The following is a 22,026-nucleotide window of genomic DNA, read 5'->3' on the forward strand; positions in this document are numbered from 1 at the left end:
GCTTCCTCCATGTCTCCCATGTGGGTGCCGAGGTCCAAGGCAAGGCCCCAGCCATCTTTTGCTGCCCTCCCAGTGCACAAGCAGGGAGCTGGATCAGAAGTGGAAGAGCCAGGACTCGAACCAGCATTCATATGGGATGTCAGCACTGCAGACAAAGCATTAGCTTTATAAGCCACAATGCTGGCACCACAATCACATTTTTAAAAAGTTATTTGCTCATACTGGATTTTATAAAGTACACAAACACACAGGGAGAAAAAGCCAGGTATTTTTAAAAACTCAATGTGAAATATCAATATGAAGGTTAGTTTTGAATAAGTCAAGGCCCTCGTAAAATGCCATACCTTGCCACACTGCTTGTAGGAGATTCCCTTTTGGTCACAGTACTCATACATGAGGGCTGCACCTTGTACACATAACTTAGCTTTCAGAGATTCAGGTTTATAATAAATTCCACTATGAATGACCCCACTGTTATGTCCAGTCTGGTGAATGGCTACAGAACAAGAGAAATGGGTAAGAGAAGGCACTTGACTCAGACAAAACCTACAAGGTGAGAACAAACTTGGAGCTGAAGCTTGCTAAGAGCTTATCACTCACATCCTGCCCGAATTCCCTCAGAACACTAGTAAGTTTCTCCAGTAGCCAATCCTAGTGCCCATTCACACCTCTCTGGCCTGATTTCAGCCACAACTTTGGTGCTACACACTTACTGCTAATTATTAGCAAACCACCAAAACACCCTCTACGGTGTTCCGAGTTCTGTCCCAGGGCCTTATCTAACAATCTGGAGGCAGGGGGATCCACATACGGGGGACAATCACAATCCTCACACATCAGAGCCAGATACACCATGGCTTCTCAGAGGTCCTGCGGAAACCAATCTCCGATAGGCCTAATACAGCTGTTCCTCTCTCCCAGTCTTCACTCTCTTCACACCCCAACTCCTGTCTTCTCACTTAACCTCTCAAATGTTATCACCCACACCCAAGGCCATGTGCCAGCCTCTGCCTCTGGAAGAACTCAAATCAAAATCCTAACATTATTAACATTTAGCTCCAAAGACTCAGAAGCGACAAGGTGAGTGGGTGAACAAATCAGCCCAAGGAGCAACAGTGACAACATACATACCTAAGTCCTTCTCCTTTTCCACAACACCAATAGAAAGTTCTGGATGCCGCAGGATAAGTGCTCTGGCAGAAGCAAGCCCCACAATTCCACCTCCGACAATGACTATGTCAAATGAGCTTTAAGAGAAAGTTACCGTTAAGTACGTGTGTTCGCAGCAAGGCTCACCGGACTTCCCCAACACAGCAGTCAGCATCAGAACTTCTACACAATTAATTCATCACCAAGTATATATTGGGTTTGGAGCTATTTGGCTTCACACTCATCATGTTCTGCTGGTTAACAGATTAACCATAAACAAACCTCTAAAATTAATATACACTGCTGGTCAGGAGATAAACAGTAGCAGGCTATGGGCAGGGAGGGAGATGACTGCTTGCCCACGCTGTCTTACGTCCCTATCATTCCTGGTCCTTGGCTGGTTATAAGTGAATGATCATGTTATGTTAAGTGTCAGATTTTATCATCAATCCTTTCAAAACTGAAAGGTAGAATTCTGAACTTTTACACCTTTAAATCTTCAGTGTGTAAAATTTATGCCTTTTTATTGTTGTTGTTGTTGTTAAGAAGGAAATTATAGTAAGAAAGTAAAATCTCTGGGAGATAGCTGGTCCAGAATGGGCCAGAACCACAACTTGGATTGTACAACAATTTGAAGGATTAGAAAGGGAATGTGTAACTTAAGTACTTTGCAAAGAGAAGCCTGAAAGATTACCTTTAGCACTGACTTCATGCTCAACAAATCCAGCTCTTACAGAAACAGCAGACTGAGGGAAGGTTCAGAGATTAGACCCTTCCTTTGAACAGTGATGTAAATTTCAACCTCAAAATCCTTAGCGGAAACACATCAACCCAATTACAAGTGTTGTCATACCTGTGGCTGCATTGGGGCCCAGAAACAGCCTGTGGACATCTAGGGCCTAACCTGTGAGTTTGATACATTAAATGCTATATGTTAAGCTAACTTGGGGGTACATAAAATTTCCTCCATTTGAACATACAGCTCATAACTCAGCCAGGGATAGCTTTTAGGCAGTGCTTGGCAGGTAGTTCTCTGTAGCACTCTTGTACAGTGGTATAAAATGATTACCGATGAATACGTGTGATGGTGAACAAGGCCCAGTTAAGAACAGAGGGTACAAAGTCAGCAGAATAAGCGAAACAGGGTTCTGGGTCTACTATATTAGTAGTGGTTATCGATAAATGCTTGCAGTGGTCAACAAAATCACTACTGGTAGGAGCAGAGTCCAAGGTCCTAAATGGGTTTTCAAAAATATAAATCTCACTAGACAAAAGATAAAACACTCATATTCTGTTGCAGTTACAATGATTTACTCACCTTGACCCTTTTTACAACTGGCATAATAAGCAAATTTTTTAGGAACACTACTCAACGCAGCTTCTGAGAATTCCACAAGCCTAACTGTTGCTAAAATGGACTTTACATCCTCCCAAACCTTCCTAACTTTCACTAAGGGAGATTTTTAAAATAGTTACCAGTATTGAAGCTATTGGTGTGCATGACTTAATCTTTTATTTGTCATGTATTTATTTATTATTGAAAGGCAAGAGAGAAGAGAGAAAGAGAGAGAAATCCTCCAGCTGCTAGTTTACACCCCAAATGGTCACAATAGCTGGAGGTAAGCCAACCGAAAGCCAAGAGCCAGGAGCCTCCTCTGGGTCTCCCATACAGGTGCAGGGGCCCAAGGACTTCAGCTATCCTCCGTTGCTTTCCCAGGTGATAGCGGGGTGCTGGATCTGAAATGGGGCAGGAGGGACACAAGCCAGCATCCATATAGGATGCCAATGCTGCGGGTGGAAGACTGGCCTGGTAAGCCATGGCCCTAGCTGTGACTTAATCATATTTTATGTACTTCTTTCCTAATCAAGATGATTTCCACATTGACCAATGAACTATAAATATCCTTCAAGAACAACCAAGTCCACAAAAGGAAGGGTCATGTGTGTCTTACATCTTTTCTAATGTTCTTTCTTACTTCCAAGTTGGGCTACAAAGCTTTGGTTGGCCCGCAAGCTTGCTTCACTTTTCTGAAAAAAGCAGCACAGCCTCATATCTTGCAGGAGTGATCCTGACTTGTGTAACAGTGTTTCTCATCCTTGCTGCCTTCTGGTTAATAAAACATAAAACCTTTTGGTGGGAGCAGGTGCTTAGACTGGTGCTTAAGCCACCCACATCCCACACTGGAGTACCTGGATTCAATTCCAGGCTCATGCTTCTGACTTTAGTTTCCTGCCAATGCAGACCCTGTGAGGCAGCAATGACGGCTGAAGTCCTTGGGCTCCTGTCACCCACATGGCAGATATGAATGGAGTTCCTGGCTTCCAGCTCTGGCCCTGGTGCAGTCCTCATCATGGTAAGCATTTGGGGATTCAATCAGTGGATGGGAGTTCCAGGGCTGTCCATTTCTTAGTTTCTAAGAAATAGAAACAAAAAACCTGGTGAGCTAGTACATCTCCTCTGTTATAGGCTCTTGATTTTGCACATTCTATTGTAACCATTAATCAACTTTGCATTTTTAAAAAATATTTGCTTTTTATTTGAAAGGTAGTGACAGGGTGAAATGGAAATATAGAGGGAGAGAATGGGAGGTGGGGGTGGAGAAACAAAGATCTTTTATCCACTGGTTCATTTCCTAAGTGCCCATATCTGTCAGTCTGTGCCAGGCCAAAATCAGGAGCCAAGAATATAATCTGTGTTTCCCACATGACTGACAGGGGCCCGGACACATGGGCCATCTTCCACTGTCTTCTCAAGTACATTAGCAGGCAGCTGGATCAGAGGAGAAGGAGTCAGGGCTCTCATAAGCGATGGTGCCATCACAAACAGCGGCTCAATGTGATGTACCACAATACTGGCCCCATGCATCAACTTTCTAGTTCCACACATAAAACTATATATGCCACCTTCCCATCCTGAAATCTGAGAAATCACTTCTGCCTAACAGCATGAAATCATGGAAGGAGGCTTCCCAAACTGAAGCACAAAACTCTAAGCAGCCAATAAAGACACCCAGAATGGCAGGAGCCAGTGAGGCCTTCTGCGGCACCCGAGCCTTCTGCAGGCCAAGCTAATGGGTGGTGCCCAAGGGCACATCCTTCTTAGCTCAGCCTTAAGCTAGCATCAATGAGCAGTTTAATGGATTACTTCTTAAAAGCTTCTTCTTAAGGAAAGGTTCACGTCGTCACAAAGGCAGACAGCAGAGGACAATGACATGTCCAGCATCTTCAGCGACCATCACCTCATTATACACCCCAGGCACTATACTCCACCTGCTCCGCTCCGTCCTCTAGCACATTTTGATGTAAATCCTGAACATCATTATTTCATTTGTAAATACATCAAGGTGCTATGTCTAAAAGTCTCTTTAAAAACATACACTGAGGCCAGTGTTGTGGTACAGAGGGCCAAGGAACCACAAGCAATACCAGCATTCCATAAGAGAGCTGGTTCACCTCAGCTTGGCCCAACCCTGGCGTTTGTGGCCATTAGGGGAGTAAACTGGTGAATGAAATCTCTCTCTCCCTCTCTTAACTACGCCTTTCAAATAAATCTAAAAAGAAACAAATGCTGTAACTAAAAATGGTAATAATTTTAATAAAAAATACTCAAGGCTTCTAAAACAGAAAAAAAAAAAATCTTTGGGACCTAGCATTGACATTAAAAACATACTCTGATACTGCCCAGTGCAAATAAGTATTTTTTTTTCTCCTTTACCCTTTAAAGTAACTTCCTTGAGATGCTGTAGAAAAAATACTATGCCAACTGGTTCCCGGGTCTTTCCTCCAGTGAAGCCCCCTCCTGTCACTAAGACAGGAGCCCTCTTTCTTTCATAAATAAATCATACTGTGCAAACTAAAAAAAATTTATATATATATATATATATATATATATATGTATATAGTCTGGAAAACAAAGAATTGGCTCAGAGAGGCAATCAAGATTGGGATAAAACAGTTGCAGCCACATACCTGACGACAGACTCACGCCTAGCATCTGCCAAGGATTCCCAGAACAAGCCCTTCAGAAAAGGGACTACAGCAATGAACATATTTCATCAGAGCATAAACATACAGATGGCGAGCAGATACATGACAAGATGCAAATGCCACTAGTTCCTGGATTACTCAAACATCTTTACATTTAAAATAAGAATGTGACAATAAATAGTGCAGGTGAGAGTGAGGAGAAATTGGATCCCTCCCACACTGCCGGTGAGACTCAACTAGGATGAGCTTTCGGCTTTTACCTCAGAGACCAAAAGTCAAGTGTGTATCGAAACCCACCCACCAACGCTCACGGGGGCATTACTGGGGATAGCCACACAATGCAAACAGCCCCGGGGTCCTCCTTCTGGGTGAGGATCCCAAATGCAGACCATGAAATGCTACCCAGTAAGGAGAAGAATCCTATTGTCAACCTTGCCACCATCTTGGATGGATCTGAAGAACACCGTATTTGTTAAAAAAAAAAAAATGTGAATTTTAAAGGGTTGTATACTGAAAGTTCCCATTCATACAATATGACAAAATTATAGTGAGGTACAACAGGGTAGTAGCTGTAACCGGTCAGGAAGGCTGGGGGGTCAGACAGTAGTGTCAAGGAATCCAAGGCATGAGGAATTTCTTTGTGCGGGCAGAATGCATCATTTAGAGTTTGATCAAAGTGGGGTTAATGCAAATGAGCACACATGGTCACAGCACAGAACTGCACAAACGTGTGTCAATCAGATGGAAACAAAGTCTGCAGACTGTCAGCACCATATCCTGACTTTCCTACTGTGCTACACACAGTTAGGTCAGACGTCATCACTGGAGTGAAGAAAATCTACCACTTCTGCACTCTTTTGCAACTTCTAGAATAATTTTCCAGGTAAAAAGTATGTCTGAATCTTCAGCAATCCTACCCTTCTTCTGTCTATACACCCGCAGAACCACAGAACTGCTAGCATCTCATTTGAATCCCTCTCTAACCCAGTAGCTCACAGTAGCCAGAGGGAACTTTGGAAACACCCACCTTCATCACCCTTCCTTCTTAAAACAGCTTTCCAGGGCTCTTACACTAACATTCCACGTGCGGTTAAAATACAACCAAACCCCCAGTGCTTCAAGACTATCTGCACCTTGCACCTTCTGAGATCTGGAACAGCTGCGCTCCCTCCAACCTCTGCACAACCTTTTCCTTCCAAGAGAGAGCAGAGAAAGCATTTTCGAACGTGACCTCCACAGAACTCTCAATAGCAACTTCGCTGCTTCCACAGGGTGTAGTGCGTTCCAGAAGCCCCCCACCCCCAGCAGCACCGGGGACACCAGGTAGTAAAACAGCGGATGGGCGTGCTTCCTATCAAAACAACAACGTACCAGGGAGACTCAGACCCTCTCCACCACTGATCCCTGTCGGAGCTCAGGGACCGCCCGGCACTGCGAGGGGCCTAGGTCTAGCACCAGGCGCCCCCGAGAAGCGCAGTGACCGCGGCAGCCTAGGTGGCGAGGGCGGGCCAGCGGCCACTCACCTGGTGCTGGCGCTGCGACCACCCTGGCGCAGCACCCAGAGCCTCCCCGACGCGGGCCCGCACGCCCCGGGGAAGCCCAGGCGGAGAGCCCCGCGGGCCCGTCCGCGGAGCCCCCTTAGATAACGCAGCAGTGCCACCATCGCCTGCCCCACCTTCTCCGCCTTGCCTTCCTCAGTTCCAGGGAAGGCCCTGACTGCCTGAGCCCGCCTCTGCTCCGGTGTGCGTGCTCTTCGGGCCCGCCCCTCGAGCAGGCGGCCAATGAGGGGCGCGCCGGCGAACCACGTGGGAGGAGCGCGCGCGCGGCCGAGGGCGAAGGGCAGGCGGGGGCGCGCCGTGGACGCCGAGGGACGCTCGCCAGCTCCGACGCCGTGAGTAGCGGAGCCCGGCCGCGAGCGGGGCGGCGTCGGCGCGGGGTGGTGCCGAGGCCTCCTCTGCCCCTTCGCCCCTGGCGACGCTGGGCCGGCTGAAGGCCTGGCCCGTCGCGCGCCCTCCACCCTCCGTGCCGAGCGGGAGGACGTCTGGGCACGGTTGCGGTGACAACTCTTGCTTGGGCGTGTCCGGCGGCCTCTCTTCGCCGCGCGCCCTGTCCTCTGCTGGCGGCGGGGAATCCAGTACCGGACGTGGCCCGGCGCTCTCGGTGTCCGGAGCTCACCAAGCAGGGGCCCTCCGGACCGGGCAGGGCCTCTTGGACTTGAGTGTTCTTTAGTGAAATGTTTTCTTAGACATGCGGCACAGGGGCTCGGCCGTGCGAGATGCCTCATTTCTCTGCTTTACCTGGGAAGCGAGGGCGGGGCACCAGTGTAAGCTCTAAAGGACTTTCTCCTGAACTTTGATGGTTTTTCCTGTCAGTGCGCCGGTTGAACTCCGTTTTTTCTGTGCTTTGATGGCCTTGAACAAGATTGAGGTCTCTTTGCTCACGTTTGAGTCTCAGGTCCAGTCCTGAGCAGGTGGCCCTGGGAAGTCGTGGTTCCCCTGCCTTGGGTCATCCTCAGGCAGATGGCATCGGTGTTGAGCTAAAACAAGAGTTATAGATAACCCAGAATTCTAATTTGCTTCCCCCTCCCCCAAGTGAAAACAATGTAGAATGTTGCTTGCTTATCCTCTGTCGCAGTTGGGGAGATGGAGAGTTTCCAAAAATGCAACTTTTTGAAATTACATACGGTTTTAACTAGAAGTACTGTATCTTTTTTCACTATCTCCTCATTGATAACATCTTGCAAAACTGGAGTGCAGTATCACAATCAGGCTGCTGACATTTGACAGCACCCACTGATCTTAGATTTTCCCAGCTTATCATGTCTATGTGCACCGTTATACAGTCAAGATGTAGAGAGGAAAAATAAAAAGATGCAGCAGTTTGATCACAGAGTCCCTCCAGCTGCCCCGTGATAACCACGGCTTCCCTCACTGGCCCTCACATCTTCCTGTCTCAGACATTGTCATTTCTAGTCTTACAGACCTGTCATGGTACAGTGGTGTAACTTCCATTGTCAGTCACTTTTTGTCAAGATCCATCCAAGTTGCTGCCTGTGTTCATATCAATAGTACATTCCTTTTTGTTAATGAGTTGTACCACAGGATGTTTAACCACTCACCCATTGAAATACATTTTGAAAAGCGGATCCAGTTTTTAGTTGTTAAGAATAAAGCTAAGAATAAAACTAAGAACATTAGTTTACAGCTTTTTGTGTGGATCTGTGTTTGTTTTTCTACAGTAAGTCCCAAGTTTCCAGTTGCTAGGTTGTATGGTAAGTATGTTTATTTTTTAAAAAAAAGCCCTCAATAGCCTATCTATGTTATAGCCTCGTGGCTAAATGCTCGCCTTGCATACCCTGGATCCCATATGGACGCCGGTTCCTGTCCCGGCTGCTTCACTTCCCATCCAGCTTCCTGCTTCTGGCCTGGAAAAGCAGTAGAGGATGGCCCAAAGCCTTGGGACCCTGCACCCACGTAGGAGACTCAGTAGAAGCTCCTGGCTCCTGGCTTTGGATTGGCTCAGCTCCAGCCCTCACAGTTGCCTGGGGAATGAGCCAGCAGATGGAAGATCTTTCTCTTTGTATCTCATTCTCTCCATAAATATTTGCAATAAAAATAATTTTTTTAGACTTCAAAATACATTTATTTATTTATTTTAAAGGCAGAGTTACATAGAGAGAGAGAGACACACAAAGAGATCTTCCATCCATTTGTTCACACCTCCAAATGGCTGTGATGGCCAGGGCTTGGGCAGGCCAGAGTTAGAAGCCTGGAGCTCTCCAGGTCTCCCTCATCACTGGCAGAGGTCAAAGCGTTGGACCATCTTCTGCTGCTTTATCAGGCACAGTTACAGAAAGCTGGAGACAGTGGCATTGTGGTGTGGCAGGGTAGGCCTGTGGTGCTGGCATCTGTCTGGGTGTGAGTTCATGTCCTGGCTGCTCCACTTCCAATCCAGCTCCCGTCATACAGCCTGGAAAAGCAGCGGAGGATGGCTTAGGTTCTTGGACCCCTGAACCCACGTGGGAGACGTGGAAGAGGTTCCTGGCTCCTGGCATCAGATTGCCCCAGCTGTAGATGATGCAGCTGTTCGGGGAGTGAACCAGCAGATAGAAGATCTCTGTTTCTCTTTCCGTCTGCAAATATGCCTTTCAAATAAAATAAAATAATAAATGTTTAAAGAGCATAAACAGCAGCTGGACTGGAACTGAGGTAGCCAGGGCTCATGTGGGATGAGCAGCAGTTTAACACACTGTGCCAGAATATTGGCCTGGTGTGTCTAACGTTGTAAGAAAGTGCTTAGCTCTGTTTGCACAGCAGCTATGCCATTTTGTATTCTCAGCAGCAGTGTTTAATGAAGTTCTTATTGCCAGCAGCGTCCCATACCACGATTTTGATGCTTTAATTGTTCGAATAGGTATAAAGTAGAGATGGTTTGTTTACACTGGATACAGTTGATTTGAGACCACCTTGAATACTGAAGTACACACATTAGGGGCTATGGTCAGGCCTTTGCGGGCCCTCAGGCTTGATTATATTTTTTAAACTACCCTGTGCTTTGAGTGTGTTTCCTAGTTCAGTCAGTGAGAAATAACTCAGGATACTCATGCTCGTTGTCACCTTTCTCTGCTTGACTCCCCGCTCTGAGGTTTGACTGCCCTGTAGCTTGTGTCAGGTCATTCCAAATCAGATGCTTACCTTGTGGTCCTACACCCTGTGTGCTCTGCCTCAGCATTCGGTTTCTGACCCAGCCTTCTTCCTGCTCCCTCTGCTGTCAGCCCAGAGCCCGGGACAAGTTCAGCCAGTGCCCTAAAAAGTTCAGTTCGGCCTAATTGCTGTTCTGGGGACTTTTGTTTCCATCTTGATGAATTTTTCTGTCTGAGTAGATTTCATACACCTTGAGAACACGGATTAGAATCAATAATTGATGGTTTACACTGGAAGAGTTTTGTAATGAGGGAGAAAATTTCATGGTGATAGCTTTCCACTTTTCTGCCCACAATTTGTTGCCTTAAAAAACTCAGTTATTTTTGCCCCTCCCAAATTAGCCATCACCTTGAATAGCTCCATTAACTGCATTGAACATCTAAACGAAAACTTTTATTTGTTGAAAAAAATTTAATTATCCTTTTTTAAAATCCTAGATCAAATCTAAGGAAAAAAGCACTTTGTATAGCTCCTATTTTGAGTAACACATTAGCAATTTAGCCTTCACTAAGTTACGAACATAATTGCAATTTTAGAAACACTGGTGCACATTTATTGACATAAGCCAAGTTCTGACAGGTTTTGGTTTTTGTTTTCGTGATTTGAATTCCTGGGTTATTTGTGGCAGCAGCAGTTAACAGTGGCTGTTTCCTAATCCACTTTCAACTGTTTCAGTTTGTCAGAGCAAATCTGCTAACTGACCACTAGAGGTCGCCTCATCCCCAGTAGTGCTGCTTGAACTCGTCCAAGAAAATGGCAATTCCAAAATCATTTGGCCAACTTGCAATTGAGAATGTAAAAAGAAAATCTTTTTAAGCTTTTATTATCAGATATAAATTTAAATTTTCCTTTTTAATTTATTTTAAATGTAGTATCTAGTGCTTTTATAGGTAACAGTAGAAATAAATGTGGCCTTTTCTTTAAACGGATTTGTAAAGGTGGGCCAAAATTAATCAAGTGAGACTAGTTAGTTTTCAAAAACCACCCATATTCATGTGCTTAATAAGTTTCTCTGATTGGCCTGTATCCATGGAAATGTGTCAATCATTGAGGACGACAGACACTTATTACTTGTTATGCTCTGCGTACTTTTGACTTTCTAATGGGAAACTTTATCATCATTGTCTCAGAGGAGCCATCTGATCTGAAGCGTTCTCCTCCCGCCTCTGTGCTCTCCTCCTGGTGTTTGCCCTCACCTCTGTTAAGATGCCATGCTGCATTTGCTTATTTCTGTGTCATCTGTTGTCCTCCCTAGGCAGTGTATTCTGTGAGGACAACAATCAGTTCTTCCTGTTTCTGTCTTTTGTTGCACTTGTGGGGTGTGTGTGTGTGTTACCATTATTTCCTTTCAACTAAGTTCAGCATTTAATAAACATTTTTTCAGTGAACCAGTGAGTGAATAAATGGATATAGCATTTGAGTAGGGACTTGAAGTTGGCTAAGGTGTCCACAGAGATTAGTAGGGTGGAGGGCTGAATTAAGATAACAGCCTGGATAGGAGCTGGGCAAATTGTGAACAAATTTAGCATAGTAGAGGCAGGAGCAGGTGGAGAGAATTTAACCAAAGGAAGGGTTGAGAGTGAGGAGAGGTAGCAGGGCTGGGCAGGTGGGTGGAGAAGAGAAAAAGAAAACCGTGGGTGCTCCCAGGTCCTCCCCTGAAGCCTCATCCCTCACTGTCCCCTGGCTTCAACCTTCCAGTCCTTCTCTGAGCACTGAAGGGATTCCCATCAGGAAACTTGCTAGTCTTTCTCTTGCATTTGATGCATCTGATGGAAAGAAGGGCCCTGGACTGGCAGGATAAAGAATTAGGCTCATGTTTCAGCACTTCGCCAATCAGCATGAAACATTGAGCAAGTTCCTTTAAACACATGTACTTATTAATACCCACCTTGTCCCTGAAGGATTTAGGGTGTCAGCCAGTTACTTAATAGTAGGGCTTCAGTTTCCTCGTCTCTAAATGAGATTCAGCCTAACTACTCTATGTTCTTCCCAGCTCTAACATCTCATGTCTCCAAATCCAGTGATTTGCTGGTCATCTCCACTTAGAAGTCCTACCAATATCGTATGGAGAATGTAAAGAACTGCACTAAAACTGAGTCCACAAGCCTGATGTTGATTTTCCTGTAGCATATCAGTGTCCTACCAGTGGCCCAGGGACGAAACCTAGCGTCGTTGTCAGCTCTGGACTTTCCCACACATGCTGTTGAGTGGAATGGAATGTCCTGGCAATGTCATTCCCCTCCCTGGGTAGGCCCTTATTGATTATCCTCTTCCTGTTGACCCTCACTCTTGCTGCTGCTTATTTCTGTTGGAAAGGCAGAGTTAGAGGGAGGGAGGGGGAGGAATTGTGAGTGAGTGAGCAAAAGCTAGTTTCTATCTGTTGGTTCATCTCCCAAATGGCCGCAATTCCTTGGATCAGGACAGGCCAAAGCTACGAGCTTCATCCAGGTCTCCTACCCTGGTTGACAGGGTCTCAAGTGCCTGGGCCATCTTTCCTTGCTTTCCCAGGAGCATTAGTAAGGAGTTGGATATGGAAATGGAGTAACCTGGACTGGAATCAGCACTCCTTTGGATTGCTGGTGTCATAGGCATTACAAACATCAGTTTAATATACTGTGCCACAACGCCAGCCCTGTGCTGGGTAAATTTTCTAAAGTACAGCTCTAATAGTACCAGTTCTAAGACCTTAGTGGCTCCCAGCAGAGCACACACCAAATGCCCAGGCTGATGCTCAGGGGCCTTTCCTGACCTGATGGCAAGTCGCCTGTTCTCATGCCCCTCACATGCTAAACAAGCTGAACAGCAACCTGCCCAATGTTTCCTGCCTCTGCAGAACTGGGCAGCAAGAACCTTGATGCCCTTGTCTCTTGAAGTTTACCCTCTTCTTGTTTCAATCTTGGAAGTCCTCTCCTCCTTATTTTAATTCTCATGCGGTTGTGTCATTTAACGACTTTGTGGCTTGCCTTGGGTCCCGCTGCCCTGCTCTGCCCTGCCCTGCCCTGCCCTGAGTTTTAAACTGGCGGGTCCTCGAAGGCAGAGGCTGGTCTCCATGTATGCTTTCCCAGCACATGCACACTCCTAGAGAAACATGAACTAGAATCAGTCAAATGGAGACCTGGAGCAGAAATCACTGTCTTGTCCATGGCTATGGATTCTACAGCTGGAAATCATGTACAGATAAAAAAAACCCAGAGTCAGAGATGTGAAGCCGCTGGCTCCCTGCGCCCACCCCTCCCCACGGCTTTTGCAGTTCCTGGTTTTGCCTGGCTCTTCTGACACCACTTGCTGCCTTGTTGTGATAAGATCCATTCTCATGTGTCCTCTCTCTTCCTGAGTGTGAGTGCACTGCTGGCTAGGTGATTACCCCTTGCCATGTTGACACCACAGTGGAGCTTAGGAACAGAATTGGCTGGTGGGAGCTCATTTGCAGTGCCACTGCCTGAACGGGCACTAGGTGGACTCTAGTTGCGGTTTCAACTGTGGACCCTAACGCTACCACCAGTCCCACCATTTATCTGCAGCAGAAGCTGCCTGCCCTCTTGCCCCCCGCCCCACCTGCTGCAAACAGAGACAGGAGTGACACAGGGATCACTGAGTAGCAAGTGAATCAGCAACTTTTTGGCACAAGGGCATTGACCATGAGGTTGTGAAGTGAATATGTGGGGCACACTGACTGCCAGTCAATCATCTAATGTGAGTTCTGTTTTGTATATTTAGATCAAATGATGCTGTTGCAAAAAATTCCCCAGCAGTTATGCGGCTTAAAGAAATTCCCATGGTCATGTGACTCCAGATACTTCTGGGGCTGGTTGAATGCAGTGTTTAATAAGTAAGTTACTCCCAAGTGAAGAAAGGTGGTATTGTTACAACTGATGAATTCCCAGTTGTTTCTCTAATTTTTATTTAAAGTTGTTTTGAACAATGTGTGCAGTATGACCCGAATTTTGCATACAGACAAAATATGCACGTGAACATGGGGAGAAAAAGACCAGAAAAAATACATTACAAAATATTAACTATGATGCTGGACTCTATGTTTGGTATACGCTTGCAATGGGGAAATCTCAACTGAACTTGAGCTGTGGTTGTGCAACAAGGTGGAGGAGTCCACCATGGTGGGAGGGTTTGGGGAGGGGGGGGGAGAGCCCAAGTATCTATGTGATTGTGTCACATAATACAATGTAATTACTGAAGTTAAACAATAAATAATTAAAAAAAAAATATTAACTATGCCTGAGTTTTACAATTTTAATGATTTTTTTGTTTGTCCTTTGGTCATCCTTTAGTTGTGTAAAATGAGTATTAGTTTTATATTCAGGGAATCTTTATTTTTAAAATATTTTATTTGATGCTTGAGACATAGTTATCCTTTTGAATGCTATTAAGGACATGCATGTTAAAGCATGAGGTACCAGGCTTTAAAAACTTTAGAAACTGATGAAACAGACCTTCTCTTTGCTTAATATATCATTATGATCACTAATTCACTGACGCAGAAAGAGGCCGGTGTAAAAATTAATAATACTAGTAACTGACATTAATCTGGGCATGGGTCCAAAATATTTCCTTCTTTTATCAGCTGTACAAATGCTAACCCAGTGTTGTCATTCATTTAATACACAGTTACCCAGTGTCTGGTGTGTCATTCTCTGTCACCCGTGAATCATTGAAGACTCATGTGTGGCTGGTCAACTCATAAAAATAACATGTCTTGACAGAGTTTGCTTGGAAACACTAATAAAAGCAAAAAGTTAACAGGCAGGGCTACAGTTTGTTTTTTACTTGAATTGCAGGCATCTCACTGATGCATTAGCAGCCTCTTAAGTCCTTTCACAGTTTGTTGCTATTTTGTATTTCTATTGGCCAGTATTATTGACACTAGTGATCCAATCAAAGTGTACTGCGTCTGTTCTCTTGTCAATAGAGTGGATTATGAACGCATCAAAGATGTCGGCCCCAACAGGGCTGCCTCCGAGTGGCTGCTGCGCTGTGGGGCCACGGTGCGCTACCATGGCCAGGAGAAATGGCAGAAGGACTACAACCACCTCCCCACAGGCCCTCTAGACAAGTACAAGATCCAGGCCATCGATGCCACCGACTCTTGCATCATGCATATTGGATTTGATCACCTAGGTACCTACCCTGTCATTGTGCTTAAAGGGCATGCCTGTGACTCACTGGTAGTTCAGGGAGGTGCTTTTAGCCCAATTCAATACAATCAAGTTTGTTCTTGCTCTGCTATTTTCCTTTTTAAAGATTACTTTGTTTACTTGAAAGACAGAAAGGGAGCGGCAGAGATTGATCTTCCATCTGCTGGTTCATTCCCCAAAGGGCCACATCATGTGGAGCTAGGCTGGTCCAAAGCCAGGAGCCTCCTCCAAGTCTCCCACATGGGCACAAGGGCCCAAGTACTTGGGCTATTCTTCATTGCCTTCCCAGGTGCATTAGCAGGACACTGGATCGAAAATGGAGCATCCAGAACACTAGCTGGCACCCCTGTAGGACCTGTTATTGCCACAGTGCTGGCCTGTCCTGTGTTAATTTCCAATGAAACAGTTTACAAATACCTTCTTGTCCCTCCTGCTACTAAATTTGTTTCTAGATGCCTTCATGTTGTGGTTTATTCACTTAAAATTCAAGCCCTTGTTTGTCAAACGTCTCCTGCTGCTGAGAAACCCTCAATGACTGCAGCAGCTAGTCCCTCTGCTAGCGTTGGATCTCCCCTGCAGTGCACAGGGACCCATCTGCAGCACTACCTACGTGGCTGCCAGGCTGAGCAGTCAGCCCAGTGTTGGCTGAGCTGGGAGGCTTCTCACTGCTGGAGCCAGGCAGCCCTGGGCAAGCCCAAACGTCTTCCTAACGATAAGTCAGGTTCTTAAACTCTGTTTTTTTATCCTCCCTCCCCCAGAGGGCCTCGAGCATGTTGAAAAAATCAGGCTATGCAAGTGTCATTATATTGAGGATGACTGTTTGCAGAGGCTCAGTCAACTTGAAAACTTACAGAAGAGCTTATTGGAACTGGAGATCATTTCCTGTGGGAATGTCACAGACAGAGGCATCCTTGCTTTGTGTCATTTAAGGTAGGTACTCACAGCCAAACTGGAAGCCTGATAATGATGTTAAGGCAAGTGAATACTCAGAATTTAAAACAGCTGAAAGATGGCGTCATTTTTTTTTTAGTTCTAAAAATAATTGCAGTTTTTATCTGGAATACTTTAAGACAGCAGTTAAAATGATCAATTTTATATATATTTTATGCATTTTTGGGCTCGGCGTGGTAGCCTAGTGGCTAAATCCTCCTCCTTGTCTTGTATCCACTGGGATCTCATATGGGTACAGGTTCATGTCTTGGATGCGCCACTTCTCATCCAACTCCCTGCCTGTGGCCTGGGAAAGCAGCAAAGGATAATCTAGTCTTGGGACCCTACACCCATGTGGGAGACCTAAAGAGGCTCCTGGCTCCTGGCTCCCAATTGGCTCAGCTCCGGCTGTTGTGGTCACTTGGGGAGTGAACCAATGGAAGGAAGATTTTTCTGTCTCTCTTCCTCTCTGTGTATCTGCCTTTCCAACAAAAATAAATTAATTTAAAATATATTCATAAACTTTTATTACATTCTCTTTGAGGCTTTTTAAAAATTAAATCTAAATATGTTATCTGCCACAATAGGTCCTCAGTAAGCCTTAGCTGTTAAGCTTCCTCTCCATCTTTTAAACTCATTTTCCTAATGTTTTTACTATTTTCATGACATCTGTTGACATGTAACTATGCAGTTGTTTGGGGTGAGATATTCCCCTGTCTCTGGAGCCAGTAACACTGCCCGTCACTGTAATGAATGCCCTAAGTGTGCATCTCCCGGCTAGGAAAGCTGCTGTCCATCCTTTCATACTGCTGTCCAGACCTGTGCCACTGCCCAGAGCAAGCCACTCAGACCCTGATGGGATAGCAAGGAATGCTTAATTCTAAAATTGCAAGAATCTTAGTCTTACCAGAATGTCAAAGAAACATCGTTTACTTCAATCCCAATATTCAGATTCTGACTGTAGTTAATATGGTTCTGATTTAATGTGTCGCAAAAGGATCTGACAATAACCTTGGCATTGTAGGAAGTCTGAGAAGTGTAAACACTGAGACCAAAAGTACAAGGTTGTGCCTCTCTTACATTAGTTGAGGCTTTGGAGCTTTTTATTTTAGTAGAAATGAATAATATTAAGAACTTGCCTGTTTTGGGGTGGATTAGTTATGTGATTCTTACGCAGAGGACAACCGTGCCATCTCATGTATACAAATGAGAGCTCTTAGAAGTTCATGGAATTAAACATTTACTTTGGTATAAAATATTTCTTGAAATACATGCATATGAAAGGTCTTCAAAAAGTTTATGGATATGGCTATTATGAAAACAACTATCGATGGCTTTCAGAATCTGATTTATTCAAAGAGCACAGCTCACACACTAAAGATGTGGGGTGATATGAACATACTCTGCATGTGAAGTTTCCTGCAAGTGAATAACTAGAGTTTATTTTTTAATTCTATAAAATTTTTAATTCTATGAAAGTCAAATTTTTTTCCCTTTCTATTTTCACAGAAACCTCAAGTATTTGCTGTTAAATGATCTCCCTGGAGTAAGAGAAAAAGAAAATCTTGTCCAAGCCTTTAAGACAGCATTGCCTTCTCTGCAATTAGAATTACAGTTGAAGTAAAGCAGTAATATTATCAGTAAGTGTCTTATTTTAGTCAAATTGTTGACCCTAAACGGCAACAAGTATTATGTAATCATACAGAACTATGCAGATGTCATGTCCTAGAAAACAGATGTGACTCCCTAAAGCTACTAGGTTCAAAAGGAGATCTGTGTACAATGAATCGGTTCAAGAAAATGGAAATGGTAGCATTTTAATTCTGGTATATTTCAATATTTAATACAAAAACTTATGTAAGTATCATGTAGATAGTGATTAGATAGTATAATATGGATATTTATCATGTCTTTATTATATTTTACTTTCCAGTTGTGGAAGCATGTTACTGTTAAGTGCATAATCATGACAAACTAGAACCCACATTACAGATTCACCAAAGGAGTTGTATATTCAAAAGACTGATGGTGGCTGAGGCATACATTTCGTATGGCTTCCCAGGGTCTGCATGCTTTTCTCATGATCTGTGTGTTCTTAACAGTGTATAGATTTTCTCAGAATAAGTGCTTGCTAAGTCCATTTCATAAGCTTAGGTGAGTTTTTAATGACAGTTGAACAGAGGTACTTGTCTGAGTTTAGTAGTGCTTCTGATGGCAACAGAACAAACACTAAAGACCAGCAGGCTATGGTTTTTCCTGAAGCTAAAATATGATTTCATAATAAATATTAATACAGTTTTCAAACAGAAAAATGAATTTTAGTTGTTTTTGGAAACCAGCTTATGTAAATAGTACATAGCATATCATTTATAGCGTTTACTAACATAATTACCCCCATCATTCAATACCATTGGCAAACAGAAAACAAAGACAGGGTTGTCAAACAGTGTCATGTGATAGAGTGTGATTCCATGCCTGGAGAAAAGGATTACAGATATGGTTAAACTGAACATAAACTGATTAGAACTCACTGGAGAATGCCAAGCCCCTTGTTGTCAAGTTGGTTTCATTGCTGTGTGCTGACATGACTATTCACTATGATTTAGTGCAGAGCTTCGTTTCTATTCTGAATGGTTTCTGTGAAACTACTGGGTGAATTGGGCAGCTATAGTCATCTGCCTCTGTCAAGTGCATTTTCTTGGGTTAAAGGAAAGACAGATACAAGTGTTAACTATTTGTAGAAGCTGGGTATGCCTCCCTGTCATTGGATCAAGGTTGCACAGTAGGAATTAAATTACACTGAGAATATTCCTTAATCCACTCTGAGGCTTATGCTGTATGAATTAAGGAGCTTTAGGATGACATTAAACAAACTGGGTGCCCAGAATGTGGTGGACTACCCAGCAGGAAGCGATGGGACCCAGTACTGTCATGAAGAAAACGAGCCCACAGGAAAATCAGAAGAAATTCAGAAGGAAGATGTTTTGAAGATGGAATAAATACAACTTTGCAAACCATGGCTGAGAGCTACAAGGAAACAGTGGCAGCATATGGCAGCAGAAGTGGTACTGATCTGTAAGAAACAGACATTGCCCTTGTGTCCACGGCACAAGGATGAAAAAGCTACTGAGCAGTAGGCCAAATTAAAGCCAATTACACATCATCAACTGAAGTCTTACTGTACAAGCTTAGGATCCTCAATAACATCTTTTAAAGCTTAGTATTAAAGTGTTACTTGGCAAGTAGGATATATGTATACATATATCTGTGTTGAATATATGTGCTGTATACACACACACACACACACACAATGTAAAGATGTTTCAAGGAAAACAAAGGTACATTAACATCCTCATGACTCAGAAGCTCAGATGAGGTTCCTTCCGAAGCCCTAATCAGTATACACAGTTCTACCTGCAGGTCTGTCTCCAAGTCTGAGGCAGAGCCAGAGAAAACAAAAGTATTAATTATGTTCAGGCTGACAGGTTCTGTTCCTGCAAAGCCTGTAGGACTTGTTCTACTCCTTGACCACTCAGGTCAGCTGCCAAGCTTCATGCCACTGTTTGCCAGCAGAAATGGATCAGCAAATGTATGGATTACAGTCCATTCTATTTGCCAGGCTGACCAAAGGGGGGAAAGAGGAATAGGTAAGCAGGATCATCAAGCCCATCAGCAGTGAATTATAAAGTGCTTATATAATCCATGCGATTTTAAAGGTTTTAAACAGGTATCCAAAAAATGTTCTAAAGTGTAGAAATCAAGAGGCAGAAGAACAGGAAAGCGGACTTAATCATTTTGATGTTAGGAACTAAAACGCCCGTTCAATTTGATGTAGAGACGACCTGGAGGCAGGAGGTAAGGCTCAGGGCCACAGCGTCCGAGGACGCCCACCTGAGCACTCAGTGGCCCACTTTCCACACGGGGCATGTGATGTAAGTGAAATACAATCTTGACACTGTCTCGTTTTACAGCCATATGAGCAGTAGGTAGAGTTAATACTCTGTCCATAAACTTGGCTGCTTAGATAAACAAAACTAAAAGTGCTTTTTCAACAAGTCTTTCCTTTCTGTTCTCGACACCCTAATCAAGCATGGAAGAGCACATCTGGAGTTTCCCTTCACCTCTTGCCAAGTGGCCTCCCAGTTGTTTGTATTTTTTCCTGGTGTGTTCCCAACATTGTCACTGTTTTCAACAAAATGTGTAACATTCTTTTTTAAAGAATGGATCAATTCCTTCTTTAGCAGTAATCCCCTAGCTCCTTAAATGTTTGGAAAATGGTAATTCAGTTTCTTTGCGTTACAGTAGTACTTCTTATTGTCCAGAGCTGGAAGGATACTGATGTTGCTGGTTAGCTGGGGTAGGTATTGTAGCTGAAAAATGTAAAACACAGAGTTAGGTTAAAATGGTGGCACGCCAAGCATTTTGTTCGTTTCACAAGCATTTGTTCATTATTTTCACTACTAAAATACTTGAAATTTTTGAAAAAATATATTCATTTTTTATGAAAGAGACAGACAGATGTTCTATCACTAGTGCATTCCCCAAATCCCCTCAATAGCTGGGGTTGGCCATATGGAAGCCACACACCCAGTGAGTGGCAAGGACCTAGTATCTTAGCCGTCATTGGCTGCCTCTCAGGATACACGTGAGCAGAAGCTGGGTCAGAAGAAGATCAGGGACTTGATCCAGGGAATTGTGATGCACAGTGTGGGGAATCCCAAGTGGCTTACTCACTGTTACTGGGGCCACTGAACCCCTGACAAGATGAGGACTGAGATTCTCAGGTAACCTGCCCACTTACTCCAACAGCAAAACTACTTGAAGTTTTCAGAAATGTTTGCACTGTCAATGTCAAGTGAAAAAGAATAACACGCGTTTTTTTTTGTGTTGCACTGTATGGCCTTGAATCTGAAAAGAGGACCATCCTCTGCTGCCTTCCCCGGGATCCTTAGCAAGAAGATAGATGGGAACTGGAGCAACCGGGACACAAATCAGTGCTCTTATGTGATGTTAGTGTTGCAGGTAGCAGCTAAAACCTGCTCTAACACGATGATGGCCCTCCTCTCCTATTCTTCCAAGTAGAAATATTTCCACCAAGACCCATTTCAGCGTGGTAGTGCCTTTAGGGCTGACTTGGGTCGGGGAGTCCATTTTTGGTCTGTGTTGCTGGCTGGGTCATAGATGACAGTGAAACAGAAATCTGGACTTGATGCTGTTCCTCATGGACTCTGCTGTCCTCCCTCTGCCCAACCTCCCAACTCCCAGGGACTGTGTGGCATTCAGAGAGCAGTGGACACTGCCAGTGGCAAGGCCAAGGCAAGCTAAGCCTCAAACAGATCCAGAAGTGGCCAGCTCATCTTGGTCAGGGTCCCAACTGCAGGTCTTTCTGGAGCATTGCAGCCCTTGCCTTAGGACAGGACAGTGAGTATCTGGCTGGCATCAGTTTGCTGCAGTCAGAAATTTTTGCAGGCCATGGTGTGCATCTCCAGCTCAGTGTGCTGTTCTGTTGATAATCCCTGGAAGTGCTCATTTTCCCTAGCAAATTCTGGCAGGGAGGAAAACAGTTCCTTTTTAGGATAAACCTGGGATGTTACTACTGAAGGTAAACATGATGAAGAACTGCAAACCTGATTTTGTTTTCTGATACCCAACAAATGCATAGAGCTGGACTCACACACTTGCACATGGGGAATGCTGACCCTGAGTGGCAGCAGGAAACAGCAGGGAAGTCCACCTGGCAAGTCAGGGAGAAGGATCCCCAAGAGGCAGATGTCTGGGGACCCCGGACACTACAGGGAAGGACTCCAGCTGGGCTCCAGGGCTAGGCTATGAAGCTGTGGCCCTGACTCCTGGACTCTTCGTACAGTGCAATCCATCTTTACCCCAGGCAGGTGCTTGCGGCTCTGTCTGAAGTTTTTCCTTGTTGGTTTGTTGTGTTCTGGCACCACACCCCCTGTTTCTCTGATGCCATCAAAATAGGGGTGCTGCAACAGCTGCTCACAGCTCCGTCTCTCAGCGGGGTCCATGTGCAGGCAGCCCTATAAGAACAGAAAAAGTCCTGTCCTGGCATCTTCAAATGATTTTAAAATCACTGTTTCATTTTTTAA

General features: G+C 44.5%; 3 protein-coding genes across 13 annotated transcripts in view; 1 reads left to right on the forward strand and 2 right to left on the reverse strand.

The window, feature by feature from the left end:
• L2HGDH (L-2-hydroxyglutarate dehydrogenase) overlaps positions 1 to 6,871 on the reverse strand; it is a 65,640-nt gene extending 58,769 nt beyond the window's left edge. For all 4 annotated transcript variants that reach the window (XM_058666409.1, XM_058666408.1, XM_004584805.2 and 1 more), the window contains exons 1-3: positions 6,660 to 6,871; positions 1,132 to 1,247; positions 345 to 496 (exon numbers count right to left, since the gene is read on the reverse strand). In XM_058666409.1, the coding sequence (XP_058522392.1) occupies positions 345 to 496; positions 1,132 to 1,247; positions 6,660 to 6,799 (408 nt within the window). In that variant the 5' untranslated portion in view covers positions 6,800 to 6,871. The remainder of the gene's footprint in view (positions 1 to 344; positions 497 to 1,131; positions 1,248 to 6,659) is intronic.
• Positions 6,872 to 6,911: 40 nt separating this feature from the next.
• On the forward strand, positions 6,912 to 17,556 carry DMAC2L (distal membrane arm assembly component 2 like). 5 transcript variants are annotated; one of them, XM_004584806.4, is made up of 5 exons: positions 6,912 to 7,027; positions 13,557 to 13,668; positions 14,764 to 14,972; positions 15,748 to 15,919; positions 17,429 to 17,556. In XM_004584806.4, exons 2-5 carry the CDS (start codon positions 13,562 to 13,564, stop codon positions 17,541 to 17,543), a joined length of 603 nt encoding a protein of 200 aa, XP_004584863.2. In that variant the 5' UTR covers positions 6,912 to 7,027; positions 13,557 to 13,561; the 3' UTR covers positions 17,544 to 17,556. The 5 variants fall into 5 exon arrangements, with proteins under 5 accessions (XP_004584863.2, XP_058522406.1, XP_058522405.1 ...); XM_058666420.1 differs by having other exon boundaries at positions 6,975 to 7,181; XM_058666421.1 differs by lacking the exon at positions 6,912 to 7,027 and adding an exon at positions 8,389 to 8,407.
• A 2,330-nt stretch (positions 17,557 to 19,886) lies between these two features.
• CDKL1 (cyclin dependent kinase like 1) overlaps positions 19,887 to 22,026 on the reverse strand; it is a 61,567-nt gene continuing 59,427 nt past the window's right edge. For 2 of the 4 annotated variants that reach the window (XM_058666413.1, XM_058666416.1), the window contains exons 9-10: positions 21,802 to 21,957; positions 19,887 to 20,289 (exon numbers count right to left, since the gene is read on the reverse strand). In XM_058666413.1, the coding sequence (XP_058522396.1) occupies positions 20,179 to 20,289; positions 21,802 to 21,957 (267 nt within the window). In that variant the 3' untranslated portion in view covers positions 19,887 to 20,178. Of the gene's footprint in view, positions 20,290 to 21,801; positions 21,978 to 22,026 lie in introns of all 4 variants that reach the window. The other 2 variants (XM_058666414.1, XM_058666415.1) reach the window with 2 other exon arrangements.

This window comes from Ochotona princeps, chromosome 6 (assembly GCF_030435755.1).
Source record: "Ochotona princeps isolate mOchPri1 chromosome 6, mOchPri1.hap1, whole genome shotgun sequence".
NCBI classification, from domain to species: Eukaryota; Metazoa; Chordata; class Mammalia; order Lagomorpha; family Ochotonidae; genus Ochotona; species Ochotona princeps.

Coding starts and splice junctions, on each gene's coding strand:
- DMAC2L (XM_004584806.4), top strand. CDS start 13,562: ATGATGCTGTTGCAAAAAATTCCCCAGCAGTTATGCGGCTTAAAGAAA. Junction 14,973..15,747: donor TATTGGATTTGATCACCTAG/GTACCTACCCTG, acceptor TCCCTCCCCCAG/AGGGCCTCGAGCATGTTGAA. Junction 15,920..17,428: donor CTTGCTTTGTGTCATTTAAG/GTAGGTACTCAC, acceptor CTATTTTCACAG/AAACCTCAAGTATTTGCTGT.